General features: G+C 42.9%; 1 protein-coding gene across 1 annotated transcript in view; it reads right to left on the minus strand.

Moving 5' to 3' along the window:
* Positions 1-7,152: 7,152 nt before the first annotated feature.
* Positions 7,153-14,025, minus strand: part of mrrf (mitochondrial ribosome recycling factor) — a 13,285-nt gene continuing 6,412 nt past the window's right edge. The window contains exons 4-7 of the mRNA XM_083568857.1: positions 12,514-12,632; positions 9,917-10,008; positions 8,313-8,472; positions 7,153-7,698 (exon numbers count right to left, since the gene is read on the minus strand). Of these exons, the coding sequence (XP_083424983.1) occupies positions 7,621-7,698; positions 8,313-8,472; positions 9,917-10,008; positions 12,514-12,632 (449 nt within the window). The 3' untranslated portion in view covers positions 7,153-7,620. The remainder of the gene's footprint in view (positions 7,699-8,312; positions 8,473-9,916; positions 10,009-12,513; positions 12,633-14,025) is intronic.

Raw genomic sequence — 14,025 nt, forward strand, 5'->3', positions numbered from 1 at the left:
CTGTTTCACCACCACATGATGGCGTCTTCTCCACATTTTCGAAAATGAGACCAACTTTTTCCTCTGTTGCCATGGAGAAGCAGCATAAGACTAGATGGAGATGATGAACATGTCCTGCTGATTACTCGTGAAAAATAAAACTGGAAAGAAATGACGAGAATCTGTTTTAAACCCTCTGTCTTCCTCATCTGAACTTTTTTCCTCTTCTCTCTTTTTAGGTCCTGTTCTGCCCTCTGTCATTGTTATACTTGTGTGCTCCTTTTTTTGTGTCCTCATTGGTTCCAATTGTCCTCTTTGGTCTCATCCTGTTCTTGTTTTTTTCTCCTTGTCTTCTTCTGTCATCTTCTGGTTTTATCCTGTCCTTATTTTTCCTTTTTTGCTTCTGTTTTCTACTCTTTTCTGAACACACACACACACACACACACACACACACACACACACACACACACACACACCTACACACACACACAGATGTCGTGCAGCTTTATTGGGACCTGTAGAAGATAAAATAAAAAGGACAGTGGAACTTTTCCAAACTTCTCCTTAAACCTTCTCCTTCTCCTTTGACCTGCTCTTTCGAACTGAATGTTGGATCGTCTCTGCTCTAACGACCGATCAAATGAGGCATGGGTGTCCAGTGTGCCTTAGTTCCTCTCAACACTTCAACCCTGAGACCAGAGAAAAATTTCAATCAACATGTAATTAATAACTTTAAGGCTGAGATCACATCAGGAAACAATTATTCACCAAACCCCACCTTCACGTACCATCACACTCAGTGTGTCTCTATCAGTGTGTACACTCAGTGTGTCTCTATCAGTGTGTACACTCAGTGTGTCTCTATCAGTCTCTATCAGTCTGTCCAGTACAGGAGAGACACACTCTCTCCCCTATCTCTCTCCTCTCTCTCTCTCTCTCTCTCTCTCTCTCTCTCTCTCTCTCTCTCTCTCTCTCTCTCTCTCTCTCTCTCTCTCTCTCTCATAACTTCATATATTACAGTGACTCTGAATCCTCAACATTCACCACCACACATCCTCCAAAGATCTCACAACTCATCTCAGTGCACTGTCTGAGCAGAGACAGCACATGTCTTCACTGTGTCTGTCTGTGTGTTTATCAAAATAAACAGAAAATACATTTAAAAAAGTTTTTTTTTTTATCCATAGAAAATATTCATAATTTTACAATGTAAAAAGATAATTAAAAACATTCATAAAAAATTACCATATTTATTAAATATTATATATATATACATACACACATTTTAAATAATCATAAAATATAAAAATGAATATAAATTGTGTTTGTTTGTTTTTATCATTTAGTTTGTACATTTACTTTTCCACCTTTAATATTCACTTCATTTATTCACAGTATATTTTCTACTTTATACATCTATATATATTTCAGTAAAGTCAGGTAGTGATGTAGGTGAGAAGATGAGGAGGTTCCTGAGGTGCAGTCAGTGTTTACATTCATCCCAAACGTGTTCAATAGGGTTGGAGCTCTGTAGCAGGAGATCTTCGAACCTGTGTAAAGTACGAAGCTGGCTTTGTGCACATGGGCATTGTCATGCTAAAACAGTTTTGGATCTCCTGGTTCAAGTGAAGGAATAATATCATGCTACCGCATCCAAAGACGTCTGATACAATTATGTACCTCCAAGTTTGTGCTACAGGTTTGGGCAAGAACCTCATATGGTTGTTTTGGCCATGTTCTGTATAAACATACTAGTCATATAAATGGTGTATATTTTGCTTCCTGACACGAGCATCAAGTAAATGACATTTTAATTTCGATATCTGGTTATTTTTAATCACACACAGTCAACCGCTTGATAATTCGCAGTTCGAAACTCACGGCTCGAAAATCCGCGGGTTCTCATTTGGAACCTAATAAACAGCGAGTTGCGGATTATCTTAAAATCTGTGGGATTCCGCTGCAGAACCGAATGTTCAGGAAGGTTAGGAACTGTGTTTTCACTAACAAATTGAATACAACTTTTTAAAAACACATTATTGTATTAAAGTGACATAATGTTTAGATGAATTCACTAAGGTACCATGGGGGGTCTCAGAACGTAACCCCTGCGAGTTCCGGGGACCACTGTATTAATATTCAGATGCTTCTCTAATACAGAATAGTTTAGATTTCTACCACCATCATCATTATTACAACCACCATCATCATCGTCATCACCACTGCTTGCGCTCAGGCCTTAGCCATCTCCAAGTTAATTGGGATCAGATGCGAGTCCGGCTTGCACCGAGGCCTAACCTGGAAGCATTTATTTTATGGAAAAGATGTTTAGTTAAGTGCAGTGCTATGGCCTAATGAGTCTGGGCCCTCAGCCCTGTGATGAATATGATCGGTGAAAGCTCTGAAGGCTGGTTCCTGAGTCCTTCCTTCCTCTCGCATCGGGTTTCAGATTAGCAGACTTCCTGTCCGCTCTGCGCATTTGCGCTCCAAATGATACTTCTTTATTACAGAGTTTATAGTGTATTAGTTTATAATGCAACAGCCGCATTTTCCTGAACGCTGCCAGGAGGGATAGCAATAAGCACCTCAGCAAATCTCGCTGTGGAGAACCTTCAGGATTCTAGACAGGGAACATCAGGCGATTGTGTTTAATCCTATAGCTCTGACGAAAGACAGAGAGAAAGAGAAAAAGAGAGAGGGAGAGGGAGAGAGAGATAAGTCCGACATATGGCACACTTGAATCATGTGTCACACTGACATCATAAATATTAGTGTGCTGTGTAATACGAGATGCCATGTTAAAAAGCCGGGATCGCTTTCGCAGTTTGCTGGCTGATAAATCGAAGCTCTGACTCCTGACTGAACCCTCACATCTTTATCTGATTGTCAGTAACCGCCCTGATTATTACGCATTCACGTACGTACCGAACTCCGGGCCTCTGATTGACAGGTTTGTACACATCTTTTATTATTTACTCAGAGTTTTTATTACAGATGCAAATATGTCAAAAATGCTATAAAAAAAAAGATTTTGGACGTGTTGCTTCCAGGTGAAATTATTTTACGACTTTTTTTTCCTTATCTTGTGTTCATTCATTTAAATACTTTTTAGAATCATTAGTGTAAGTCCCGCCCCCCTCCATGGGAGTGTCTTGCTTGGGTTGAGCCATATATGTAGACAACGTAGACAAAGTTCTACACAAACAATATGCCAAATAAACATCCCCATGTACTTTAGTGACCCCGGACTGAACACTAAAAACACAGTTGTTGTATATTCTAATTTTTCTCATTTGCAGACATTCACTTTTTCCCTCTAAAATCATTTAAATTATTATACAGAGGGTACAATGAAAACAGAAGGTTCCTGTGTGTGTGTGTGTGTGTGGTACGATACGGTATATAACTAACGTATAGTAGACACACACACACACACACACACACACACACACACACACACACACACACACACACAGCTCCTCATCTCGTTCTCCTTGCATGCTGATTACGGCCTTCCCCTGAGACCCCAGATTTGCCCTCTTGGAGATAGTAGGGTTGGGTGGTGGGGGGTAAATGGGGTGTCTGCTCACTTAGGATCAAGACGAGGACAGGAAATCGTCTCGGACGTAAAAAGCTAAACGTATAATTCTTCCCGTGTCCGTAATAATGCCGTCCGGGCAATTCGAAATGACAGACTTGAGGCTGTAGTCTACTCCGCCTGACAGGAAGTGATGTCGCTGCACTGCACTGCACCTGGATTACTTGAGTGTGAGCTTTTTCATGCAGGATCGAGGAGCAATCTGTAGAACTATCAATATCAAGAGAAATGATGATGTAATGAAATCCTTGTGCAGATATCATGGTGTATTTTATATATTTTTTATATTTAACGTGTAATGCGCGCTTTCTCTGAAACTTTCAAAATAATGTGTGGATTATAAATAAATGCCTCATGACCAGTGTCCTGATATTTGATGGTACAGTATTTGAAGGTATCCTAAAGTATTAGTCCACAACCACAACAACAATCTGATCGCTATATGCTACACACACTTTGCACCAAAACGTAGCTGAAAAAGGGGGAAAATGTTTAAATTCTTTAGCACACACCAGTGGCCCAGTTAAGCACAAAGATGTAAAGATGCACTACATACTTGACCGATTCATCAAAACTATCGATGCCATACAGATAGTTTTTCCTGCTCCCGGTCCGCTGTCATTACCAGAGCGGCCTCTAGAGGCAGGTCACTGACGCCACGTGGTGTTTGTCTGCACAGAGACCTCTATATTATATTTATTAATTATATAATTGTTTTTTATTAATGTTTTCATAATTATAATTTATTTAGCAAATTTTGAACTTTTTAAAAAAAATATATAAATCAGTACTAGTTTATATGGAGTCTTTGTTTTAATTAATGAATCGGCCTGATGTGTTACACCACAGCTGGGCTGTGAGCAGTTTAACTTTGCTATTGATTTTTTTGTGGGTTGCCAGGTTTTAGCCGTTTTCACCGAATTTCAAGTGAGGTACATGGGTGTAACCTACTCTACTCAATATGGGCTTGTTGGATGATAGAGGGCTGAGCAGCGACATTTCATTTTTATGGGGAAAAGAAGAAAAAAAAAAAAAAAGACTTTGCATTTAATTCCAGTTTGTAGTCTGAATGCACGATATACACCTTCTTTCCGCTCCTTATACGCACACTACGTAGTGAAGTAACGACTCCCACGTCACACGTGAAGTTTACGCACCGCTCCTGTGTGTGTGTGTGTGTGTGTGTGTATTTGAACGTTGATTGCGCAGAGTTTCGACTCGACTCTCATTCTGCTGAGAAACAGAGCGCAGATTAAACGCGTGCAATTCGTTAAAGCAACTCGATTGATTCCTTGGATGTCAAAAAAAAAAAAAAAAAAAAGAGAAGAAAAGATGATCCACCTTGAAAAATAAATTGTACGTCTTTCAAAGACGCTACAAGACCCCAAGAAAGAAAATCTGACAGAAAAAAAAAAGAAAAGAGAGAAAATTGTGTTAATTTTCCTGGATGTAATTTGCATATGCAGTGAGGGCGCGTGCCCTGTTTTTAAAGGCCCCGGTGGAAAAGTGGGATGAAAGGGGGAGAGAAAAGCCCAGAAATATCGCTTTCCGAAGTGCATTCCGCAGTTAAGCTGATTGGATGGTTGATGAGGCCGTCGGTGGCCTCGCGCACTCGAGAGACAGGCGAGGACGCGCCGAACCAATTCAGAGCGCCGCTGAAGTGATTAAACGCGTTCTCGAGCCCCGGCGTTCTGCTCGCGCCTCACCCACCCATCCACCGCCGAGCACACGGAACCTAATCAGCGTGGCCTGGGATGAGAATAATAGAGCGCTTCTTCTTCTTCTTCTTCTCCTGGAGACCCTGCCGTTCTCACAAGTGCTCGTGCTCTTCACTGAAACCGGGACATCGAGGCGCGCGCGCACTGCGACGCGACGCACAGGATGAGCGTAAATAATCTGCATATAAACCAGACGGAGAGAAAAGAAATGAGCCAGAGAAACGTCTCAGCGACGTGTTTCATATTTCTACTTGAAGAAATGAATGAAGCAGATGGACGCTTTATGGTCACACCTCACTCTCAGCACTCTCTCCATCCTGCACAAACTCACCATACCAGGGTTTAGACACGAACATCATCGTTTAACTTCGAAATGAAAAAGCACATTATGCATCAACCGAGTGGAAAATATTCATATATATACACACACACACACACACACACACACACACACACACATATATATATATATATATATATATATATATATATATATATATATATATATATATATATATATATATATATATATATATATATATATATATATATGTGTGTATGCATATGTATGTATGTAAATATATGCATGCATATTAACGATTTAATAAAGTGAGCATTGGCTCCAGGGTATTTGTACCATGATGCCTTGATATAATCATTAGATGCGCTGTACTTTGATTATTCAGAAAGTGACCAATAATTTGTAACCAATTCTTGATATATATATTGATTTCTCTTTGTTTCTCGAGCACGTTCTCTCAGCACCACTGCTGTCCTGAGAGTGACAAAAAAAATTGATTAACATGGCAGAGGTAGAGCTGCATCTTTCAAAGTGTTTTTTTTTTGTTTAGTTTTTTTACTACAAAGGTGTGTTTGTGAAAGGGGCCATTAGGAGTCAGAAGGCACCTAAATAAATTGATGATTTGCTGTTTGTCTGAACCAAAGAAAGTAAAAGTGATCTATCTGTACCATACGGAATTGCAGAGCATTGCATTTTTTCCATGAAACTGAAGACTCCTTCGTTAAACATACGCACAAACGTCTTCTCACACTAACCTCTGCAACAATTAAACATGTTCAGACACGTCCCTACGAATGAGCCACTGTTATAAAAGCTAACGCACTACAGCCGGATGTACTTGCGGAGTCGCCGTTGACATTTGGACGAGTTCACACCGTCATAAAACTCGATAAATCTAAGCATTTTCAACAACTGGCTTTGGCCCAAGCTGCCAAAGAGTGGTGGCCATTTTGTTTCCCTGTGGATTTAAATCCTGATTGTGCTTCTGAGTCGAGCGTGTGACTCCGACCGAGGAGCTTGCTTTCGGATTGAAAAGTTTACAGAGTCAATTTATGCCTGTATATTTACAGCGACACAGAAGGAAAAACATTCTAAGTAACCCCTGGTGGCCCCACACACACACCCAACCGAGCTCCTGCCACACTAACTGGCATGGCGGCTGTAAACACACACACAGAGAGAGAGAGAGAGCGAGAGAGCGAGAGAGAGAGACGCCACAATCCCTGTGATAAATGTAAAGCGAAGTGAAGCTATCAGCTGAAAGCAATTTTCCGACCCGAGCACAGAGCCAGAAACTCGGGATTTTCACCCCCTTCATCGATCATGAGCCTCCAGTCCAGGCCAAGATACACAATGCCCCCAAATTACTGACATATGGACCCTGCCTCGGTGAAACCCTGCCTGTGGACCGGCTCGTCTAAACGCCTGTTTATTCACTCACTTACTCCCCCTGACGGGTTTGTTTGTTCTGTCGAGGATTTTCGGTGCATTTTGTACTAAAAGAATGCGAGAGATCAGGTTGAGATAGAAAAGTCATCTGTGACAGACTGAAATGATCCAATGCTTTGTGTTTTATTCCCACACGCAGAAGAAAACGAGCGTCTTGTTGAGAGCCTGACGAGTTTACATTCGCTTCTGTACTTTCTTCCATAAACGCACGTGGGATAAATGTGGCGTGGCTCTGATGAGCAGGGAGGAAACCTCCAATCACATTAAAACTTCATCTGTCTCTCCCCCACTGTTTATCCCGAGGTTGTGTGGATGTGAGGATGGGCGTGGCCGGACGACGCCTGCTGCCGTGCCATGGCAACGTTTATTTATGCGTGATTAAAAAAAACACACAAACAAACGAGCGCCGCCTTATACAGTGTGGGTTCATCATCATGCTGCGTTACGGGATATTTATTTAATTTGAAGGGAAAACGAAATCTGCTTGTTTTTTCAAAACGTTTCAGAGCTTCTGAGGAAATAAATCACACTGTTGAGAACTTTCCTTCAATAAAAAAAAAAAAACCCAGTGTGTTTCAGCCCAGGAGCTCTTTGGTTTTAGAGGCGAGCTGTTTGTCGATGTCTGCTGCGAAACCGTCTGCCATCTGCTGAACCTGAGACACAAGTCACAAACAAACAAATATATAAATAGTTAACTAAATAAAATATTAAATCAAATGTAGATTACATACAGATTACAAATAAACCACTTTATATTAAATCCAGATTAATTACAACAAACATTTAAAATTAGATCCGGATCAAATATAAACAGACAGACAGACAGACAGACAGACGACTTCAAAATCCAAAATATATATAATCCACTTTAGGTTACATCCAGATTATATATAAACCACTTCAAATTGGATCCAGAACAAGTATGAACACCTTGTAGATTATATCCAAACTAAATACAAACCTCTTCAGATTAAATGTGGATTAACTACAAACCACTTCAGGTTAAATCTGAATTAAATACGTATAAACCACTTTTTAAATCGATTCAGATTAAACACAAACCACTTTAGATTATATCCAAATTAAATACAAAACACTTAAGAGTAAATACAAAGACACATTAGAATAGATCCAGATCAAATAAACACTACATATTAGATGTGGATTAAATATAAACCACTTTAGATAAGATTTGGATTAAAGGTAAACCTGCATAAGTCCTGCAGGTCTGAACTCAGAGCTGCTGTAACATCCTGCGTCTCCTCACCTGTTTTTCGATCAGGTGGATGGTGTCCTCAGACACGCCCTCTTTACTCCTCTTCACTTGAGCCAGGGTGTTGGAGCGAACCCTCCTCACCGACTCCTTCGCCTTGTTACTGAACTGCTTTGCCAACTTGGCCAGGTTCTCCCTGTGCTCCCGGGTCACCCTGCCGTTTACACACACACACACACACACACACACACACACACACACACACACACACACACACACACACACACAGCAGAGTGTTTTATACACTGTACACCTGCACAAATTTTACTACACAAATGTCAGGAAATTACCAAATACATTTAAACATAAAAATAGTGAATAATTACTTTTCCCATTTCTCCCAATAACAAGTCCTGAAATTATTACTAAGAAGAAGCTCAGTGGTTAAAATATAGGGCTTCCGATCAAAACACACACACACACACACACACACACACACACACACACACACACACACACACACACACACACACACACACACACACAGTGAAACCTCGATACTCACGGGGGTTACGTTCTATGACCCCTCGCGAGTAACAAAAAATGGCAAAGTTTTGACTCTCCTTTTGATGTTTCCTTTTTCAGGGGGAATTGTACATGTACTTTACTGAAAACTTTACAAAAATTGTGAATTACTTGTCATAAATGTTTATTTTTAATGTATAATTTATTACTTTATATTAATATTACAATAATAATGTAATATTTTAGTACAAACTATGTTTTAAATGTAACTCCAAACTTTCTCGTCTTACGAATCAGATTTTTTCGCGAGTTACTCTTCGTCAAAGAGTTACTCCAAGAGTGAGAGCCCTAATGAAGCAGGAGTGAAGCAGGAGTGAGAGCCTGAGTGAAGCCCGAGTGTAGCCCGAGTGAAGCAGGAGTGAAGCAGGAGTGAAGCAGGAGTGAAGCAGGAGTGAGAGCCGAGTGAGGCGTGAGTGAAGCAGGAGTGAGAGCAAGAGTGAGGCGTGAGTGAGTGAGAGCCAAAATGAAGCGCACGTGAAGCAATAGTGAGAGCCCAAGTGAAGCGTGAGTGAAGGAAGAGTGAGAGCCCGAGTGAGGCGTGAGTGAAGGAGGAGGAGTGAGAGCCCGAGTGATGAAAAAGTGAGGCGTGAGTGAGGCTCTGACTCCTGCTTGGTGGATGAGGTTTCCTCCTGCTGCAGCTCTGTAATGAGAGCTGCGATACGAGGCGGTGTGTAAACAGGCCCAGAGTGCTGCGTGTTTACTGAAAACAATGTGTGTAATTAGTGACTGGGATCCAATCAAGCCGCGCACTGTGTTTTATAAAAACGCTAATGTGTGAGACGAGACTGCACTGATTACAGACGCCACGGCCGGCCCCTTCACAATCCTCCGCCAGACAAGCACCTGCTACCACAGAGCAGACGCAGACGAGGACTCAATACAAAACAGTACTGCAGAGCACTGATCAGGACAACAGAAGAGGAGAGAAGAGACGAGGGACAGAGAGAGAGAGAGAGAGAGAGAGAGAGAGAGAGAGAGAGAGAGAAGGGGGGGGAAGGCAAAGATACAGAAAGGCCATTGGAAGGTGAAAGTGTTTTGTTAAGTTTTTGCCCTCAGGCCACACACACACTTACTTGGGAATAGGGACCCTGATGATGGTGCCCTCAACTTCTGGGTTCAGCTTCATGCTGCTCTCCTGTAGTGCACGAGTGGCGGCTGCTGTGGCCTACACACACACACACACACACACACACAGAGGGTGGGGGTTATTGACCTCAAGCTAAGACTGTTGTACCAGCTACTACCTCTCTCTCTCTCTCTCACACACACACACACACAGCAGACCCTTTTTACACTTGTTCACTACACACTCAACACACTCTACATTCACACCCTCACTCAGTTACCAGACACTCACACACATTACACACTCACTCATGCTGAACCGTTTGTACTGCAGGTGAATGTGGACGAACACGAGCTTTTGATCCCACATGAACTCTGGAAGTTATTTATAATCACATAAAAGACCACAGATAGAACTGTGAACTTTATCCACAAAAACATCTGATCACATCTGGCTGGGGTTTAAAAAGTGAACTTGAACAACTTGAGGGTTTTTTTTTCCTGCACTTTGGCGCAGTCAGAAAGGTGGATTATTTCTGTGGTTTGTTTCTCAAAAGCACTCGTTTTGGTTCCCCCTCGGAGCGCCTCTCTCACGCTGAATGATCGATACAGAGCGTGTGAGTGTGTGTGTGAGAGAGAGAGAGAGAGAGAGAGAGAGAGAGTGTGTGTGTGTGTGTGTGTGTGTGTGTGTGTGTGTGTGTGTGTGTTGCTGATTGCTCTCTGAATTTCATTTATGATTATTTCCCTGGGCAGCTGTGCCTCCAATGGAGAAGACCTCATGGTTAAGGTAATGCCTTCTAAACAAGAAAAGACAAAGAAAGGAAAAAAGAAAAAAGAAAAAAAAAAGTTCAAAGCAAAGTGGAGTAAAGTGGAGCTAAAGTAAACACACCCCTAATGACTCGAGAGAAGGTTTAAGCGTTTAACCGCTGCTCTTTGATGAACTCTCACACAGCAGACACTCGGAGTTTTTTTTCTCAATGGCGCTGTAATGAATGACGGGAAAACGACGACGGCTCGTGTAATGGATTAGGATCATTATAAAGCTGTTTGCCCTCGAGCCGGGGGCTGAGCACCTCCATGGACGTCCTGCGCAGGCTCTGGAGCGTAATCGCTGATCCACAGACGTGGACGGTGGGAAAACACTCCGTGAAAACTATCAGGGACGGAGAGGTGGAAAGCCTGAACACAGACTTTAACCTGAACACAGGCGTGATATCGAAATGATAGCGAACGTGTCCTGCAGGAGTCTGACGTCCGCTTTTCAGGTCGAGGAAAGACCCCCTTATGCTTATGAATGCAAATAACGAATATTATACATCTTACATAAATAAATATTTCTCTTTCATTCTGAAGTCCTGCAGATTCCATTAACTTCTGTTATTACAGCGAGTTTAATAACCGGCTTTACTGAAATCCTGCTCTGGGGAGAGACAGAGTGAAACGAAATCCTAAAACATTCAGGAACCTTTAATCCAGGAGGAAAAATCATCCATCAGAAAGAAAGAGAGGGAGAGAGGGAGAGAGAGAGAGAGAGAGAGAGAGAGAGAGGGAGAGAGAGAGAGGAGAGAGAGAGGGAGAGAGAGAGAGAGAGAGAGAGAGAGAGAGAGAGAGAGAGAGAGAGAGAGAGGAGAGAGAGAGAGAGAGAGGGAGAGAGAGAGAGAGAGAGAGAGAGAGAGAGAGGGAGAGAGAGAGAGAGAGAGGGAGGGAGAGAGAGAAAGAAAGTCAGAGAGAACAGGACAGACTACAGCTATATATGTAAAGAGAGAGAGAGAGAGATATGGAATCAGAGAGGGTAAAAGAACAAAAAAGAGAGAGAGAGAGAGAGAGAGAGAGAGAGAGAGAGAGAGAGAGAGAGAGAGAGAGAGAGAGAGAGAGAGAAAGACAGAGAGACTCTGCGTGTTAAATTAAACTGTAGGGAGAAAAATGAAACAGAAAGAAAACAAGACAACCAGAGAGAAAGAGAGGGAAAAACAATGACAGAGTGATATATATACACGTGTGTGTGTGTGTGTGTGTGTGTGTGTGTGTGTGTGTGTGTGTAGCTCTGTGCTGCAGAGGGCAGTGTGCGGTCATTTCCTGATCACTGACAGACTCCTGGCCTCTGCTTCAATCACTGCGGGATCAAAGAACGTTTCCTTCCAACCATCCATCAGAGTCACATACAGCAGGACTGACTCACTGACTCGATCCGAACGCTGACTCACTGACTCGATCCGAACGCTGACTCACTGACTCGATCCGAACGCTCCGAACGCTGACTCACTGACTCGATCCGAACGCTGACTCACTGACTCGACCCCCCAAGTGGAACGCTGACTCACTGACTCCATCAGAACAGCGACTCAGTCCATGGATCTGATCATTGACTCGCCGCATCATTCCTTACTTTCAGTACACCGACTCGCTCCATAGGATCTAAAACGCTGACTCGCTTCATGGATCTGAACACTGCCTCGCTCAGTCACTTCTTTCTTTCAGAACGCTGACTTGCTCCATCGCTCGCCACCAAATTCAGCACAGATCTTCACACACCTCTAAAGGGTAATACAGAACCTCTTGGAGGAGCCAGAAGCAATGAATAAACACTAAAAGCCCCTGAGTGTACCTCTGGGTAACTGGCCATGTTGATGATGAGGAGCTGTGGAGATTTCATGGAGATCTGGCCGAGCTGGTTCAGGGGGAATTTCCCATCCTTGGTGCTCACAGTGATGTGGTCCAGGGCACCTGTTTATAAAAACACAAACACTTAGAATACATCAGTAGCTCCAATCGTCACAAAGAACTGACACTGGAGACTCCTTCCATTAAACAAACACCTCCATCCAGAAAAAAACTGTTACTATAGAAAAAAGTATTGCAGGATTTAACAGAATATAAATGTTATCGGGAAGAACTTTCTGCTTTTCTTCCTCTGTCTTTAATTAGAGCGTGAGATTAGGAAACAGAGCACGAGGCCCGACTCGCGAGCGTTTCCTTTAAACGTGAGCGTTTCCACCTCCTCGCTCTGCTCCTTCTCAAAGGGCGGAGAACCGAGCGATTCACGCCAGCACGTCTCCTCCACTCGTCTGCGTTCGCTCACACGCCGCGGCTCCTCGTCTCGCTGTCTCTCCTGTCTTACCTCGCTAACCGTCTCACGCCAGACACGCCGCAAACTGCCGTCACTCTTTTTCTGCGCTCGTGTTTTTTCTTTTTCTTTGCGCCAAAAACTCCAGATTTATACCATTTTCTTGTATAAACCCGTGTCTCAATCATCCAGGCAGTACCTGGAACAAAAAATTGCAGCCTTTGTGAAACCGGCGTCGGAATCCGAGCCAGTCCTAATCACAGATGTGATTTTAAAGAGAACCAAACTTCCATTTTGTCATTAGAAACAGCGCGTGCCTCGACTATGAGCAACAGCGCTGGCTGACGCTCACCGATAATGATTGGTCATGGCCTAGATGAGTGTGTCTCACAGGTCCTTGTCTCGTGTGTGTGTGTGTGTGTGTGTGTGTGTGTGTGTGTGTGTGTACCTGGCCTGTCTGACATCTGCTAACGTTTCCCCCTGACTCAAACCTCAGACCGTGGTTTCCTCCATTACAAAACGGCGAGGATCAGCGGCAAGGCTATTAACCAATTGAGCTCTTCCTGGTCGTGCCACAACCCCGTGCCCTCTACCGCAGAAAAGACCTAAAGGTCACGCAGCACTCAGATCAACGTTCACTGATAAACCACAGCTCTATATTTAAACATTTTTACTCACTCACACACACACACACACACACACACACACACACACACACACATGCATTAGTAAGTTCTCTATTCTGATTGGTCAGACGGTTTCCTTTCCTATAATACACTATATGAACAAAAGTATTGGGACCCTGGAGTTGGAGGCACACAATCGTACCCAACGTCTTTGGACACGGTATGATAACATTTTGCCTTCACTTGAACTTGGAAACCCAAACCTGCTCCAGCATGGCAATGCCCCTGTGCAGCTCCATGAAGATCTGCTTTAAATGGTTTGTGGTGGAGGATCTCCTGCTATAGAGTTCTGGAAAACCTGTGGGATGATTGTGAACGCTGACTGCAGGAACCTCCTCACCTTCTCTCCTACATCAGTTCCTGACTT

This window comes from Silurus aristotelis, assembly GCF_946808225.1.
Source record: "Silurus aristotelis genome assembly, chromosome: 18".
Classification (NCBI taxonomy): Eukaryota; Metazoa; Chordata; class Actinopteri; order Siluriformes; family Siluridae; genus Silurus; species Silurus aristotelis.